A 17,189-nucleotide genomic window follows, 5' to 3' on the forward strand; every position below is an offset into this window, starting at 1 on the left:
ACAAGTCTCTGAAATATATATATGTATATATAAAAAATATGATTAAAAATTGTAGATAGATACTTTATTTATCTCACAGAGAAATTATACGCTTTTACAAGAAAGCTTATCAGTGACGATTTGCATTTATCAAACATTCTTTCAACCAAATCAAACAGAAACGCCACAGAAAACGAATTTTAATCATTTCGTGTATATGTTGCACTCTTATTTTGAAGGGACACGACCGGAAGTTGGAGTGTTTTTGCCGCTCGCGCTCAACACGAGCGAGGGAAGTGAAGTTGGTCGCGTGACTGACGTCGCTGCAACAAAGGACTTTTTAAAGTAGTTACGTACGTAAATTAATCTCGCGTTAAGTCTCGCGTCTTTGCAGCTGTTAACGCGGGCCAAAGTTTGTTGTCGTACGCAGTAAAAAACAAAGAAGAAGTAAGTTTTAACCCACGTTCTGCGCACACACCTGTGTTTGCGTAGCTTACGTAGTTGTCAGGGCGTAGCTTACCCGGCACAGTCACCTGCTGCTAGCAAAGGTATCGGCGACGGACGCTAAAGTCGTTCGTTTTTGTTGTTTTTTTTGCGAACATTTATTCCGCCATTTTGTGTTCGTAAGTGAAAGGGACGCATTTTGTGGAGCAATGGCTTCAGCTCTGTGCGGCCGCTGGAGTTACGAAGCGAACATTTCAGACAGCGATTCAGAGGACGAGGTACGTTCGGTTTGTCTTTTTATTACTTATTTGACTCAACTCTGACATCTTTAACGTCTTTTACACACGATAGTCCGAGTCAGTTTGTTAGCATCCAAAGTGCGGGTTGGGGCCCAAAAATGGGTCGCGAGAGAGTTTTTTTGGGTCCCCTCAATTTTTTTTTTGTATGTTTCCAGCCTTATAGTAAAGATTTACGTGTATATTTTGCTAACAATTAAGTTATATTTTGTTTAACAATTTGAAACGACTGTAAATTAGTGCACACATTAGCTCTTGTTGTGATAGCTTGATAGAAAAGTAGCTCCATGGCTGGGCGATATATCGAAAATGTATTGTTGTCGAAATTTATGACGATAATGGACGTAATTTTGCCGTTATCGATACACTCCATAATTAAAAATAATTAGACAGGCTACCTGTATGTTCATGTCCCTTTAAGACACTCGGACACTTATATCAGGCAAATGGTCAATTATGCAAATTAGGCGATGATGTCATTTAGCAACTTCGAACTTATCGTTCATTTATCGTTATCGAGGTGAGCTGCTCAATATATCGGGATATTGATCTGAGGCCATATCGCCCAGCCCTGTGTCGAAAATTTAGGAAACACTGGCCTAAATCCATGGTTCTCCACAGGCGCTATATTTACGATATTAGAAATAGTTTATTTAACTGTGACGATTAATCGGTTACTAAATAAATAGTAGTTTTGGGGGGCGCGTTAACGCTTTACCGGAGTCAACGTTGACGCGTTTCCATGACGACTGACCGGAAAAAGACGCGCGTGACGTCACATTTACGTGACGACGGGTTGTTAAAATTACTCTCTAAATTAACGTTAAACTTTAAAAACAGAGGCACAAATACGCAGTACACGGGTACCCTGGTTGTTTGCAGCGCTGCTCCTTTCATTTAATAAACAGACTGCTCCAGTTCGACTGTAGGCGCGCTAACGGCGCTAAAATGAGCTAATGCACGACGTAAACGAGACGTCACGTGCGTCTTTTTCTAGTCAGTCGTCATGAAAAGGCGTTGTGTGTTAACCTAGTGCCTAGCACTAATAAACAGTCAACTATTTTGATAATCGATTAATCACTTTGAGCGTTTTTTCAGTAATTAAAACAAGCTTGATAAGTTTTTCAACTTCTGAAATGTGTATATTTTTATATATTTTATACTTTTTTTTTTTTTTTTGCTGCAATTTGACAAATAAATAATTAAAACCGAATCATTTTGAATTGTGGGACAAAATAAGACATTGAAGTTATTAATAGTTCAACATTTTCTGACATTACGGACCAAAACAAGTACTCGGTTCATTGAGAAAATAATCAACAGATTAATGTAATCATTAGTTAGAAGCAATAATGTGCATTTCCAGGGTATCTGCGGGGTCTTAAAAAGTCTTAAATCAAATAATTTGAATTTAAGGCCTTAAAATGTCTAAAATTCTAATTCCTAAAATCTCATAAAAGGTCTTAAATACAATTCTGACAGGTCTTAAAAGGTCTATCAACGTTGTTTTTATTTAATTAAAACATGTATAAACTTCAGTCTCGCTTCGAACTGTCTCGATTTTTGAGGATGCGATAACATGGAACTAAAGTAGGCCACCTGTGCTGCCCTCTAGCACCACTAGCTAGCGTGCTGTGCGCCCGCCGCGGTGTGTTACAGCTTAGCATAGCAGTGGAGAAAACTTAACGAAAGCGCACAGCTAAGCCGAATTGCTTGCACAAGATGGGTAAGTGCAAATTCAACGATTTGTGGCTCCAATTTTCATTTGTGTCTCTTTTTTAATCTTAAATTGTATTCGTTACGGTCTTTAAAATAAGTCTTAAAAAGTCTTAAATTTGACTTGTTGAACCAATACGCCTGCAAAATAAGGATTATTTTCATAATCATCTATTTAATCGTCTAATTGACGAGTCGTTTGGTCCAAAAAGTTTTGAAATACCCGAGTACAATCAACACTGACACCAAAATGCCTTCGTATCATGGTGTTAAGTACACAGTGACCAGTTGTAAAGTGGTGCCCCTGTTCCACGCTAACCCACTCTAACGTGTTCTCTGTGAACGTGTCCACAGCCCGAGCTCCCGCTCAACCAGTTCTATCCGTACATACGCTGCGCTCTGTGCTGCGGCTTCCTCATCGACGCCACCACCGTCACCGAATGTCTGCACTCGTGTAAGTGACTGACGTTAGAGCTCCCTGAATGTATGTTAAGAGAATTTAAAAGATTGTGAAAACAACTGGATCACCAAGTCTAATCAGATCCCTTTATCACTGTAGATGGTTTTGGTAAATGATATTGGGAAATATTAACCTATAAATGATTTTAAATGATCTTTATCAGCTTTAATTTTGACATTTATAATAAAAAAGAGTGTGAAAATCCACATATGTGACTACATTGAGCTTCGTCTCCAGTGCAAGTGTTATTTTATTAGAATTTGACTGATATTAGCTTTTTAATTTACTTTAAAAAAAGAAAGAAAAGGGGACTCATGAGAGTAAATATGTTTAATTGATCTTTTATTTCTTAAAAAGCCCCTAAATTTGTAGAAAAATTGACTTTCTTTGTGTAAAATTAAAATTTTGTTGTTGAATTTAAGCATATTGAATATTATAGCTTCTAAATGTTCATTCAGAATTAAAAACACTGAAAATGAAAGTGGAAATTAGACTTAAAAAATTGTGTTGTTTTAAATTTAGAGGGGGAAAATACAAATGCATAGTTTAAATGGTAATTTCAAAAGCTTTAAAATTCAAATGAGAAAGGTTAACATCCACACTGATGACTACGTTGAAGCATGAATGAGTTTTAATGATTATTATCATTACTTAAAATGTATTGATAAGGGAGAAAACGCATCTATATTTGACAAATTATATTCAGAAATTATCCAGTATTCTTTTCCATAAACATTTCAATTTAGTTTTAAAAAATAAAGCAAAGAGCAGCTATTCAAAAAAAAAAAAAGTCACAGGAATATTTAAAATATTAGAATCTACATAACTTATCCTGTCCTCATTTTTATGTTTTTATTGTGTTCCAGTTTGCAAAAGCTGTGTCGTGAAGCACTTCTTCTCCAGCAACCGGTGTCCAACATGTGGCATCGTCGTCCACCAAACACAACCTCTTTACAACATCAGGTAAGTCTGACGGAGTTTGACTTACCGTAGTTTTCTAACGGTACTTTTTACGTAGCAAATAAAATATCGATTTAATCGTTCAGGAAGCTGCCTGCTGATTGGCTACTGGACAAAAATGCATGTTGTTAAAATGTGGAGCTAATCTTTAATTTATAAAATTTTCTGTACAGATGCTCTAAAAATGTGATTTAAAAATCGAACAATAAAAGAAAATTAGGTTCTGTCAAAGTTAAAGCGTTAACGCAGGATGATTAATTTGTGGAATTAACGCTAACGTTCATTTTTTAACGCACTTTCTCACTTTCATTGCGCTCCGGGTAGACGTAAATGACTGCTGTTACTGGACAGTTACTTTGTCTAACTAACGGGGACACAGACTTGAACAGCAGCTAGCATTAGCGTCAGAATGCTAGCTGACGCTAATGCTAACTAGTAGAAGCAGTGCTTCAAAAGTGCTGATGAGGAATTTCCTGCTGTGGGTTTAGTAAGAAAACTATTTAACTTCTATACTTTATATTTTGTTTATAATGTGAGTTATTTACAGTGCAATGTATACTTTTTTTAAAAGTTTTTTTTAAAGTTATTTCAGTATTTTATTTTTTCTATATATTTATATTGTCTTATAATGTGGGTTCTTTACAATGTAATGTTGATTTTTTTACTAAGTTTGTATAGGTTCTTTAAAAAGTTATTTACAGTATTTTATTGTTCTTTACATTTATATTTTCACATACTTTATTTATCTCTCCGTTCCTACAACAATATAAAGAGAAAATTTGAATTTTTCTGGCATATTTACGAATGGTAATCGTGATTAATCGTGATTAATCCACAGCTACCCTGTGATTAATCTGATTAAAAATCTTTAATCTTTTGACAGCCCTAAATAAAACATGACAATAATTTTTTAGGGTTACGTCGTTTGGTCCTCTGTAAGTCTTACTTTTACTGACGTTGTCACGGCAACCAGGTTTTTTTTTTTTTTTGCTGTATCATGCAGAAGTGGATTTATGGGCTGCTGTTATCCTTCCTTTTTTTGTTTTTTTACTTTTGTTGTTGACGATGTCGATTTTTACAGCTCAGAGTAGCAAACAACCCGTTTACGTCCCTCGTGGGATGAAGCAGTGCTTTTGGGACATGGTGTTTGTTTGTGTTTATTACAGCACACAAACAACAGCTCTGTGTCCTTACTTATTACTGCTGTATCTTGATGATCGTGATTAATAAACTATAAACTAAAAACCTGTGTTTTCTCTGCAGACCTGACAGGAAACTGCAGGATATAGTTTACAAAATGGTTCCTTTCCTGGAGGAACGTAAGTTCAACTATTACCGACTTTATTGATTCGTCTGGTGATGACTTTACGCAGTCAGACGAGTTAAAATAAATGGTGTTTTGCTTTATGTTTTTATTTCTTTCTGCAGTGGAAAGAGAACAAATGTGCAGCTTCTACAAAAAGAGAGGATTGGACGTACCAAAGCCAGGTAAAAAAAACAAAAAACTCACACGTCTATATGGACTTTTTTTATTCATAATACACAAACGGAGGCGTGTCTCAATGAGGCGTGGAATAATGATGCGCGATCCGTTCGGGAAATCCATTCCACAGTTTACAGCCAGCTTACAGGCGAGCATTATTGACCAGGAGTTCGCCTGCAGGTCCTCTGCAGCTGACATTATCAACAATAATGATGATTAGTGCTGTCAAACTTTAACGCACGACACGTTTCCATGACGACTGACCGGAAAAAAGACGCGTGTGACATGTTTACGTGACTCCGGATTGTTAAAATTAGTCATACGCAGTACACAGGTGCGCTGGTTATTTGTAGCGCTGCTATTTTCATTTAATAAACAGACTAAATGAGTCTGTTAAAGGCGCTAAAAGGAGCTAATGCAGCTAACGGAGCTAACTGGTAAATGGTGCCTGGACTCCGGTGTTGCGGCACGTCAACATGACGTCATGTGTGTCTTTTTTCCAGTCAGTCTTCATGGAAACGTGTCCTATTGCACAGCACTAATAATGATGATAATAATATTAAAGCAAACGGAGCATCCATATTGGAATTGTATCGGCAGATATCCAAATTCAGGCTGGCTTTACACGGCAACGCTCCCGGGTGAAACCGACAAAATATTTTATCAAATGTGCCTTTCGTTTAGACGGTGACTGCGTTTTTGGGGCTTAAAAACGCAAAAAAATGGACCCACCCTTCAGAGTGGAAATCTTAAAAACGCTCCACCGTTGCGTTCTCGTCTAAACGGTTGAAAACGCAAAAGTGTTCTCTGAGCTGCTAACGCTGGCTATCCTCTTGTACGCGTTGACGTCAGATCCATGTGCAGTACAGACAAACAACAAATATGTCGGATTATATCCATCAGTCGGACATTCAAGTTGCCTTAGCTGCTCTGATACCCGTCCAGGAGTCAATTCAGCAATTACGCCGAGTTAGTGTTTTGGTTTTCGACTGTGGGCTACTAGAGAGAAGTAGAAGGATGTTTCAGTATGACAGTGCTTCACAGTGCCACCTAGCCACCTGGCATGCATACTACATCAAATGTCACACACTTTTCACACCCAATGACGCTCGTCTAAAAGCGAAATAGAAAGTGGGAACGCAACGGCACTTTTGCAGTTTGTGTTCAGATCGTTGTCGTGTAAAGCTAGCCTCAGGGATCAGGGATTAAACGTCTTTTTTTGTCTGCGTATTTTCACGTCTACTTCACGATAAAAGTACAAACATGTTGTATTTCGTCTTTCTCGCTCTCTCTCTCTGTAGCGCTGATCTCCTCGGCGCCCCCTGTCGCAGTGAAGAGGCAGAAGAAAGACGTCGCTCCTCCGTCTGTGACCAGTCTTCCCCCAGAGCTGGACGTCTCTCTGCTGCTGGAGTTTGTCGGGTAAGGATGTGGACTACGGCTACTGTTACTGTCGTGATTTAAGGTGTTCTCGAAAAGGCTGGCAGGTTAACATGACGAGGTTTCCAAATAGAAAAAGAAAACAAAGCATAGTTAGCATAGCATAGTTATTCTTTTCTGTTCATGTATTTTATTTTATTTCTATTTTTTAAAATGTGTGCTGTTTTCTTGACCTTCTCTCTTCAAACAAAGGACATTTTAGGACAGTTGTGTAGACTTGTCAGCAGGTGGCAGTATTGTCCAGTACAACATTGACTCTTCTTTTTGTTTCCAGAGCTGAAGAGGGCGTCAACAACTATAAGGTAAGAACGTTATTGGTGATTTAAAATAATGTTTTTTTTTCATTTCCTGACATTTTTTTTTTCTTTTCTGTACTTGAATGTGTTTCTTTTTAGATTATATTGCTGTTTACCTCCTGAATTGATGCAATATGGATTTATTCAGAGATTTCCACTGAGCTAATGCTGCAAAATTGTAGATTTGGGTCAAACAAACACTATAATAATGCATTTTTATTAGTGCCGGGCACATTAACGATGTGTTTCCATGACGACTGTGCGGAAAAAGACACGCGTGACGTCAGGTTTACGTGAGTCCAGACACCAATTATTCGTTGGCTCCGTTAGCGTGCCTACAGTCGACCAGCGTACCTGTGTACTGTGTATGTGTGCCTATGTTTTTAAAGTTTTGCGTTACTTTACAGACTCATTTTAACAACCCGGAGTCACGTAAACATGGCATCACGCGCGTCTTTTTCTGGTCAGTCGTCATGGAAACGTGTCGTGCGTTAACGTGCGTTATCGTTTGACAGCACTAACCATTATTGTTGATGATGTCAGCTGCAGAGGACCTGCAGGCGAACTCCTGGCCAATAACGCTCGCCTGTGAGCTGGCTGTAAACTGTGGAATGGATTTCCCGAATGGATCGTGCGTCGTTATTCCGTGCCTCATTGAGACACGCCTGTGTTTTTAAAGTATAGCGTTACTTAAGAGACTCGTTTTAACAATCGGGAGTCACGTAAACATGGCGTCACATGCATCTCATGGAAACACGCCATGCATTAATGTGCGTTAACGGCCCAGCACTAATTTTTATAGCCGATGATTCACTAAGACCAATAAAAACCCGTCCAAGTTTAAAAATATCCAGCCTAGAAACACGTCGGACGTTTTAAAATAATAAGGTTGTCCAGCAGAGGGTGCTGTGAGCACAGCTTTGCCTGCATCCGTGGCCTCTTATGCTCATCAGAGGAAGACAACGGCGAAGTCATGTTTGAGAGAGAAATGGGTATTTTTCTGTGTCTCCGTCTGTGTGTAGCCGCTGGAGAGGCCGTACGTCCGCGTGTCCGGCGAAGCCACCGTCCGCCACGTGGAGCTCTTCATCAGGAGGAAGATGGAGCTGAGTCCGACCTGTCAGGTGAGCCACCACAGAGTTGCGTTTGGATTATCTTAGCGGAGATTATCTCTCGGCAAATAAACGACTAAATGATCTAAATAAACAATTTAAAAACATGCCCTCGGCGCCGAAAGACACGCCTGCTCGAGTCGAATCTCAGCAGTCTCCTTCAGGACAGACCTAATCTGATTAAATCTCACGTGACAAAGCTCTTCCGTTTGTGTTCATCAAGCCAACTAGTACCGACACTCGCTTAAATTGTCCTGCAGGTGGACGTGGTCTGTGGCGATCACCTTCTCGATCACTACCAGTCTCTGAAGGACGTGCAAATCACTGCAGGAAACGAGGGCGTACAGGTGAGAATATAAACCGTCGATTGTGATGTTCGAATGAAGGCTGGCCGCCATGGTCTCGCCGCTCTTTTTAATTTCTTTATTTACTCATTCATTTATTTATGTATTTGTTTTGCTCCAGGACGGTCTGTTGGTGCTGCACTTTGGTTTGGTCCTGCCCGCCCACTCTTGACCCCTCACGCTTCGTTTCGTAAGGAATAAAACTGTCAGTCATCGGTGTGTTTTTAGTGCGTTTGACAGTTCGGTTCGACAACAGTTTGCGTAAAAAAAAACAAAAAACACTGGAATTGGAATGCGTTATCTGTTCCTTTATTAAATGTCAAGCACCAAATGTTCAAATCAAACTCTTGAAAATGACAGACACTCTATGTTTTTCAGAAGGGCCGGGGTGTTTAAAATGAGATTATTTTTACCTCAGAAGTGGGGTTTAAAAAAAAAAAAAAAAAGGCCGTTTGGTTCTTCCAACGTTACGTCGAAGTTAACTGGAATTAACAGAAACTGGGAGCCATTTCTCACTTTTATATGCACATATAAATATATCTATATTTATGGTTTAAAGGTCCACTATGCAACATTCTGCCTCAAAAGACGTCAGGAAACAAATGTTAACTTATATCATTAAAGTACCAATGTTCTTGAGATGAGTGTGACTTTATGGAGGTGATTGTTCCGGTTGCCGGTGCCTCATCAGTTTGCATTTGAGGACCCGTTGGAAATGTTAGACCCTGTTTATTTGAAAAGAGCTGCATATAAAGATTACTTTCTCAATGATTCGATGTTTGGGCCATAAAATGTTGACAGATTTTTTCCCATATCTGGAAATAATGATGTTCTCGAATGTCTTGTTTTAATGATTTCTTTGTTATATGGAGCGAGGAAACCAGCAAAAATAGTATAGTTAAAGTGACAATTTGTCCAATTTTGCAATCTGGGTGAAATGGAAAAACAACAATTCATACAATCAGCTTATTTTACACTTGCAAAAACATGCATATTGTCTTACATTTTAAATGGTTTAACCAAGTTTCATGCCGATTGGACAATTTTGGACATTACTTTCTGTTCGGGGTGTTCCACTTCCTGTTGGGAGGTCATCTTTTGCAGACATGCTCAGGACATGTCCCTGGTCTCACATATCAATTTTCGTGCCGATCGGACAATGTTAGACTTTACTTCCTGTTTTGGGCATTTCACTTCCTGTACGGTCTCTGATCTCACATATTGAGTTTCAGGTGGATACAGCAATCCCTGTTAGAGCAGCATGAAAGACTGTCAAATGTAATTCTATCTGTTGTCACTAGGGGGGGCACTGTTTCCGAAATTGAATATTTTCATATAGATGTTTTCGGGGCTGGAGTATCATCGATCCAAGTTTGGTTCAAATCGGAACAGGATTTGCAAAGTTATAACAGTTTGTTTTTAGTCGCACGAATCCGACTTTGCACCCTGGTCGTTGCAACATCGTTAAACAATGCGTTATGAAACTTTTCTTTTCTTTTTTTTAACTTTCTGCCCAACATTGTCTGATCTGCATGAAACTTGACATGTGAGAGAAGTGAACATCCCTAAACAATCCTGACATTTTATGGGCCCCAACATCGAATCAAATATTGAAGAAATGAATCAACCGATTAATCCAAAATGTAAAAATAATCATTAGCTGCTGCCCTGTATATTATGTAGCATGATTGGTGACACGATCACTTTTGTTTCACACGAGTGCTTAACTGAGACAAGTTGTTGTGTAGCATATGTAGCATATTAGAGCTTTAAGGGTTCACTGTGATTTCCAGGTCGTTGTGATTCAAAGGGCTTGAAACAAAATGGCTACCAAAGGTTTGTTTTTGTGTGTCTGTGTTCGTGTAAGGAGATTGAGATCTACAGAGTACGTCTTTTAACTCCCGTTTACATCTTGTTGATTTAAGCTACTGACTTGTACGTGGAGTGCGTCTGCTGCAGAGTCACCAGAGGGCGCACTAACGCCATACTAAAATGTCGACTAAAATCTTTGATGAGGTTTTTTCTTATGCTTACTTTTGTAAAACACAATGAATAAATTAATTCACAACCGAATTGTTTCTTGGTGCAATCCATGGTCGCTGTCTTGAGCTGTGACAAGGAAGTGACTTAGTTGTAGCAGCAGTGAACAAACTGGACAGTCAAACTACTACTACTATTTAAACGTGACCCTCTTCGATGTTTACTAAAGACGACAACAAACTGTCACTGTGTAATTTTTCATCACAGTGAACTGCATCTAAAACACTGGCTCTAAAACAATCACTTTTTTATTAAAAGGTGCAACAACAGAAACGGAGCTAACATTCGGTTTCTTTAACGTCCGTCTCCTCTGGCGCAAAAAGGAAAAAAACTTTTATTTTTAATGTTTTTAGGAGTAGGTGAAACAATCCCGTTTAAAACAACAATCCTGAGGTATCGGTGAAACTGATGCCCCAGGAAAGAAGTTTAAGTTTGTATTCTTTAGCTTCAAGACATCAAATATCACCCCAAAGAACAAGGAATAATCTAGTATAACTGGTATCGACACCGACTCTGTTAAAATTCAAAACGTGTTTAACAATTTAACTTGCTGCTAGACGACCTACTCTGATATATCTGTCTGCCTCTGGATTCAGTTGTTGGAGTTGATGTCTATCTCGTCTTTGTCCTCGCCGATCTCCTTGAAGCTTTCCTTCAAGGCTCCTTCTTTCTCCTTCTGGCTGCTCCTGGAGGAGCCGGCAGACGCTCGAGGCTGGTAGCTGTAGCTGGCAGCGCTGAAAGACATCCCCGTGTTGAAGTGAGTCTCCTCCCCCTCCAGCAGTTTCCTTGCGGGACCCGAGAGAGACAAAAACGTTAGCGCGACGGTTTCTCCGTCAAAACGAGGTGTGTGGCGTCTCAAGAAAGATTTATCCGCGAATAAAAAAAAAATGTCCCGAAACGCACAAACCTGTAGGCGGCTATCTCGATGTCCAGGGCCATCTTGATGTTGAGCAGGTCCTGATACTCTCTCAGGTGATGGGCCATCTCCCCCTTTAGGTTCCTCAGCTCAGTGTCCAGGTGACCAATCGTGTCCTGAAATGAACAGAGATGACACAAAAAAAAGGTAAGAAGTTATCACTTGTCTTTTGTTCTGTGTGCAAGCCTTAGCTTTTGGAAGTTGGCCTTCTTTTAAAAGCTATCGGTATTAGCAGGTCATGGGTTAATCTACAGGATACATTAAAGATCTGTTGGATTAAGTTGTCAAAAGAGGAATCGGGCCTTAAATCCACAGTTCTTGTGGGATGTTTCAAAGGGATTTGAGGGACCTGGGGGACCCTACGTTGGACCAAACCAACCACATTTCACCTGAATCCGAGACAACAATACATACCAAGGAGCGGAGACATCAGAGAAATGTAGGACATACTAATTCAGGTCACTGCTTGCTCTGCCTGCCCTCTTGCAACAGCCCTACCCTTACAAGTCGGTGACTTCCTGCTGTGTGCCGTTAGCCAGCAGCTTTACTCAAGCCGTGACATAATTCAAGACTGCGAGTTGTCCCAACTTCCGATCCTATTACTGAACAGCGTTTCAGGCAAATCTGACCTTCACAAATGAGTGGCAGCGGGTAGCAAATGACTAAGTGCAGACAGAAAAGCCTGCACTTAAGCAGATAAGTTCTTGAAAGAGCTATGGTCTGAGGATAATTGTCAGGCTATTGTAATTTAACTGTTCCATGAATTTGAACTTGCCTGCATGACCGTGACTTCAGCGTTGTGTGCGTCCTCCATCTCGGTGATCTGCCTCTCCAGGGACTCGTTGGTGCCTCTCAGGGTCTCGATCTCGATGGTCTTGGACTGCAGCTGCCGCCTGAACTCGTTGATCTCCTCCCTGCTGGCCCTCATGGCCTCGTTGCTCCTGGTCGCCTGCTCGCTGAGGCTGGCAAACTTGTTCTTGTACCAGTCCTCGGCCGACTGCAGGTTCCTGGAGGCGATGGACTCGTACTGGCTGCGGATCTCCTTCAGGGCCGAGGTGAGGTCCGGTTTGACCAGGTCGCGCTCCACCGAGACCTGCCGCACCTCCATCGTGCTGCTCAGCTCCTGGATCTCCTCGTCGTGGATCTTCGTCAGGAAGCAGATCTCTTCGGACAGCGCCTGCACGCGGCGCTCCAGGTCGAGGCGAACGACTGCGGCGTTGTCCACGTCTTTCCTGAACGTCTTCAAGGTCTGCTCGGCCTCCTCCCGCACGCTCACCTCCTCATCATACTTCATACTGAGCCTCTACAGTGTGAAACAAAAGGAGAGAAAAGGTGAGAACCAAGTTTTGGCTTCTCCCCGTCAAAGGGAGACAGCAGATGATCTGCATATTTGATCTGGCAGAGTTTTGTTCATGCCGGATGTCCTTCCTGAAGCAACCCTCACATTTATCTGGGCATGGGACCAGCACCTTGAGTACAGGGATTGGCTACCTTGTCCAATTCTCAAACCAAAAAACCCCAACAACCCGTTTGTACCTGCAGCTCATCCTCCATGTTGCTCTTCTCGATCAGGACGCGGTTCCTGTCTCTGCCCGTTTCGTCCAGCTGCGACCGCAGGTCCTTCATCTCCTGCTGGTAGAGCTGAGCGGCGCGCGACGGCTCGCTTTGCTTCTGCCGCAGGGTCACCATCTCCGCCTCCAACGCTTTGTTTTGTTGTTCCAGGTGCCGCACTTTATCGATGAACATGGCGAAGCGGTCGTTCAGGCCCTGCGATGCAAGTAAGTAGACGTTAACGGCTGCGGTAGCCTCGATCGTGCCCTATACTATAGAGTCTGTGAGTCCGTTTCTCAGTGGTCTGGGTCGTAGTCGGTAGGCAACTGAAGACTATTTACCTCTTATTAGGGATGTAACGATACACTCAACAACAAGAGTTGAGTGTATCGGTACACCATATTATGGTTCACGCACTGCAATTTCCCGCCCGATCAGTAGGGGTCGCTACGCAAGGTTGTTGTGCTTTTGGCTACAGTGAGCAATGGCGTCCGAGAGCGAAAGACTGTGGAAGCGGAATAACATTGAATCGAAACGGTGACTGTTTCTCACTTTTCTGTGTCACGGAACGCAGTTTTACGATAATTTGAGGCGAGAAATCGGCCATTTAGAGTCTAAACGTGCTGTGTGTATTAAGATACGACGTATTTGTAGTTTGGCAGCCCACGAGGTGGCGTGACGTTACTTTGCTTCTCACTGTGGTGCCGGCTAATATGCTGCTGCATGTTGCCGCTATATGTTAGCAGTCTCTTGCGATATTTACATGCCGTTTTGGTTTTCACAGGAACTTATTTGATTTTTACCTTGCAAGTCCCTGTTGAGGTTTGCAGATCTTATAGGTAACTGCTGCTCTGAAGAATGTCTTTGATTTCATAGGAAAGGCTTCACGGGACTAAAGGAACATGCTGGCTTGTACCAAATTAACACCACACGTTGCGGTATCTGCCTTGAATACGCATCTCTATTGCCGATGGTGGCTCAGGAGACGACCTTTTTACAAACCATGGAAATCACAACAACTATCTATGCTCGGTGACTGAATGAATGCTAATCTATGGAAGTAAATCTGTGCCATCTGAGCCTGAATTCGAATTTCTAACACTGAATTTTTTTGCATCGAGATTAGATCAATTTTTTTTTTTTTTTTTCAACGTTGAAATAAATTCAGTGTAAAAAAAAAAATTGATGTCTCAAAAAATTTACTTGCAAAAACGTCAGTTAATATCCGGGTCACCAGAGAAAAGCAATCGATCCCAGAATTGTTGGCGACTGAATTTTTTGCAAGTGAATTTTTTGAGACATCAAATTTTTTGAGACATCAAATTCTTTGAGACATCAAATTTTTTGAGACATCAAATTTTTTGAGACATCAAATTTTTTGAGACATCAAATTTTTTGAGACATCAAATTTTTTGCAACTGAATTTTTTGACATCGAATTTTTTGCAACTGAATTTCTTGAGACGTTGAAGTTTTTACACTGAATTTATTTCTAAAAAAAAAAACAGTGCTTGAAATTTGATGGTTTTTAAAATTCAAAATCTAATTTCGATGCAAAAAAATTCAGTGTTAGAAATTCCGTACTAATCTACCTGCAGTTGCTCCTTCTCGTTAGTTCGAACGACTTTGAGTTCGTTGTTGACCACAGACGCCTGAGTCAGGTCCACATAGTCGGTGTGCGCCGGGTTGAAGGTGGAGGAGGAGGAGGAGGAGGTGGAGAACCGGCCGACCCGCCGGGTCAGGCTGAGGGAGGACGAGCTGGGACGGGACGCAGCCATCGTGGACCTGAGCCCCGTCGAGGAGACACGAGGAGCAGTGGATCCCAAGCGGGAGTAGGAGGAGGATGAGGAGGAGACGGGGATCCGGGGAGAGTCCCCGAAGATCTTCCGGTAGGATGACGAGGTGTATCGGTCGCCGTAGCTCATCTCTGCCGTGAGTCGGAGATAAAAGTGTGTGTGAGGGACTTAACGGGATTTACAGGAGCTTATGAAGGAGCAGGATGTGGAAAATGGAACGAACCATTTTACACACGGAGGTAGAGCCTCAGAGGTTAAAGTAATATTAAGATACTATTTAAAACTATTTACATTTTTTTTTTTAATTATCTTTTTCTTCAGACAGAAAATAAATTTCAAATAATTACATAAGGTTTCAGTCAGAGGATACAATTTCAGAAATATATGCACTAGGTACCATAACAACAAACACATATATATATATATATATAATATCTATGAGAAACATATTTTACAAATCATTAGAGATATTACTTGTTATATATCTTATATCTTAACTTTATATCTAATTATCATTGTTATTTTGTCCATTACGTGTATCTCATTTACAAGATCCTTCCAATTTGGGATGACTCAAATTTTCATCTTTTAACCAATTTCTTGTAATTTGTTTTTAATTAATGTTCTTCTGTTTTCGAGCAGTTGATTCGTATGTTTTTTAGGATTTTATCGCCTTTTTTCCCGACACACTTTTATACATAAATATCTTGGCTTTCTCCACTTTCATCATTTCATAGTGAGTTCCATTAAATTCCAAGATTGTCTGCATTACAAATGACTCCGTCCTGTGAAATCCTTTAGACTCGCTCCCTGTGCTCCTCTGCCCTGACCCCTACAGGTCAAAAGAGGTGGTGGAGTGATTATTATTATTAGTGTATTATTATTATTATTATTAGTGCTGTTGCAAAAGGTTAACGCTCGACACGTTTCCATGAAGACTGACCGGAAAAAAGACGCGAATGACGCCATGTTTAGTCCGGAGTCCAGGCACCGTTTTACCAGTTAGCTCCGTTAACTGCGTTAGCTCCTTTAGCTCCGGTTAGCGCGCCTACAGTGGAACTGGAGCATGCTGTTTATTAAAGGAAAAGAGCAGCGCTACAAATAACCAGCATTCCGACGCTAATGTTAGCCGCTGTTCAAGTCCGTGTCCCCGTTGGTTAGACAAAGTAACTGTTCAGAGTTTAACAGAGAGCCGTGCTTTCATTACTCACGTCTTTATTGTGCTCTGAAGGAGTGCGATGTCAGCGTCTCCTTTTATGCGCCGCGTAATTACAGATTATATCGCCCTCCTGTGGCGCAATTTCCAAATAAAGTTGCGTTTAATCTATTTGATAGCAGCGTGTGTGTGTGCGTGTGTGTGGGAAAACGGTGACGTGGTGATTAGTCTAGGCTCTAAATTTAAAACTAGTTAGAGGGATTTATCATGGTGGTTTATAAAAAAAACTCCATCTTAATTTAATCACTTATGCGCCATATGCAGATTTTACCCACTTTATTGCGCCTTTAGGCTACCTGTAGCTTGTTTCATTGTAAAGAGCGCACCCTATGGGCTGAAATATTATGTGGCACCAGAAACTGAATTTGAATCATTTATATTTTAATTTTAATTTCTAAACTTGAATAAATGCATTAAAAAAACTGAATTTGAATCACATAATGTTAACTGCTTTACAGTCACATCTTATCAAAAAGACAATATGCAGTATTTTGAGCTGCAGTTCCAAATCGTTGCCACCAGAGGTCAACGTACACCAAGGCTTTCCTCGTCTTCCAGTGACCTGTGGTCGCAGGTGAAGCTGTTAAATGTGGAAAAAAAGAAGCAGAAATGACAGGAGTGGCCACTTTATTAGGTACACGCAGAGGCGCAGCTTGTGAACAGGCAGGGCAGGCAACTGCTTGGGGCCCCCAAGCCGATAGGGGGGCTCCCCGACACTCGGAGCCTGAGGGCTGTTTTTACTGAGATGTGCAGTGACCAGCCGCCTCCCGTTTGTGAGTTTGCTCCCACTTTCTGAGATGGAAATCCAACTCGAGGGGCATTCCAGTTGAAACTTCCGACTAGGAACTCGGAAATTCCGACTTCCGACTACAACCGGGAAAGCCCAGAGAAAGACACAGATAATGACGTAATGATAACATTAACAGTAAATGACTGCTGTTATTGAACTGATACTTCGTCTAACTAACGGGGACACAGACTTGAACAGCAGCTAACATTAGCCTCACAATGCTAGCTGACGCTAATGCTAACTAGTAGAAGCAGTGCTTAAAAGGTGGTCATGAGGAATTGCCTGCTGTGGGTTTAGTACCCCCAAGAAATCTATTTAACTTCTATACTTTATATTTTGTTAAACCATTTATAATGT

General features: G+C 41.0%; 2 protein-coding genes across 2 annotated transcripts; one reads left to right on the forward strand and one right to left on the reverse strand.

The window, feature by feature from the left end:
* The first annotated feature begins 425 nt into the window (after positions 1–425).
* Positions 426–8,747, forward strand: pcgf6 (polycomb group ring finger 6). Its single transcript, XM_083897203.1, has 10 exons — positions 426–701; positions 2,790–2,889; positions 3,762–3,858; positions 5,119–5,174; positions 5,284–5,343; positions 6,640–6,757; positions 7,050–7,077; positions 8,094–8,192; positions 8,441–8,527; positions 8,646–8,747. The coding sequence occupies exons 1-10, from the start codon at positions 633–635 to the stop codon at positions 8,694–8,696; spliced, it is 765 nt and encodes a 254-aa protein (XP_083753329.1). The 5' UTR covers positions 426–632; the 3' UTR covers positions 8,697–8,747.
* Positions 8,748–11,156: 2,409 nt separating this feature from the next.
* Positions 11,157–14,955, reverse strand: LOC310934019 (alpha-internexin-like; the record flags this gene model as incomplete). The annotated part of the gene is made up of 5 exons (XM_083897632.1): positions 11,157–11,349; positions 11,472–11,596; positions 12,256–12,783; positions 13,017–13,247; positions 14,623–14,955. 5 exons carry the CDS (start codon positions 14,953–14,955, stop codon positions 11,157–11,159), a joined length of 1,410 nt encoding a protein of 469 aa, XP_083753758.1.
* Between the last annotated feature and the right edge of the window lie 2,234 nt (positions 14,956–17,189).

Source organism: Microchirus variegatus (assembly GCF_963457635.1).
Source record: "Microchirus variegatus genome assembly, chromosome: 11".
In the NCBI taxonomy this organism is placed as follows: domain Eukaryota; kingdom Metazoa; phylum Chordata; class Actinopteri; order Pleuronectiformes; family Soleidae; genus Microchirus; species Microchirus variegatus.

Excerpts from the sequence above, each read along its gene's own strand:
- pcgf6 (XM_083897203.1), top strand. The coding sequence starts at position 633 with ATGGCTTCAGCTCTGTGCGGCCGCTGGAGTTACGAAGCGAACATTTCA. Across the intron at positions 2,890-3,761 it reads CACCGAATGTCTGCACTCGT|TTTGCAAAAGCTGTGTCGTG; the intron begins GTAAGTGACTGA and ends ATTGTGTTCCAG. Across the intron at positions 6,758-7,049 it reads CTGCTGCTGGAGTTTGTCGG|AGCTGAAGAGGGCGTCAACA; the intron begins GTAAGGATGTGG and ends TTTTGTTTCCAG.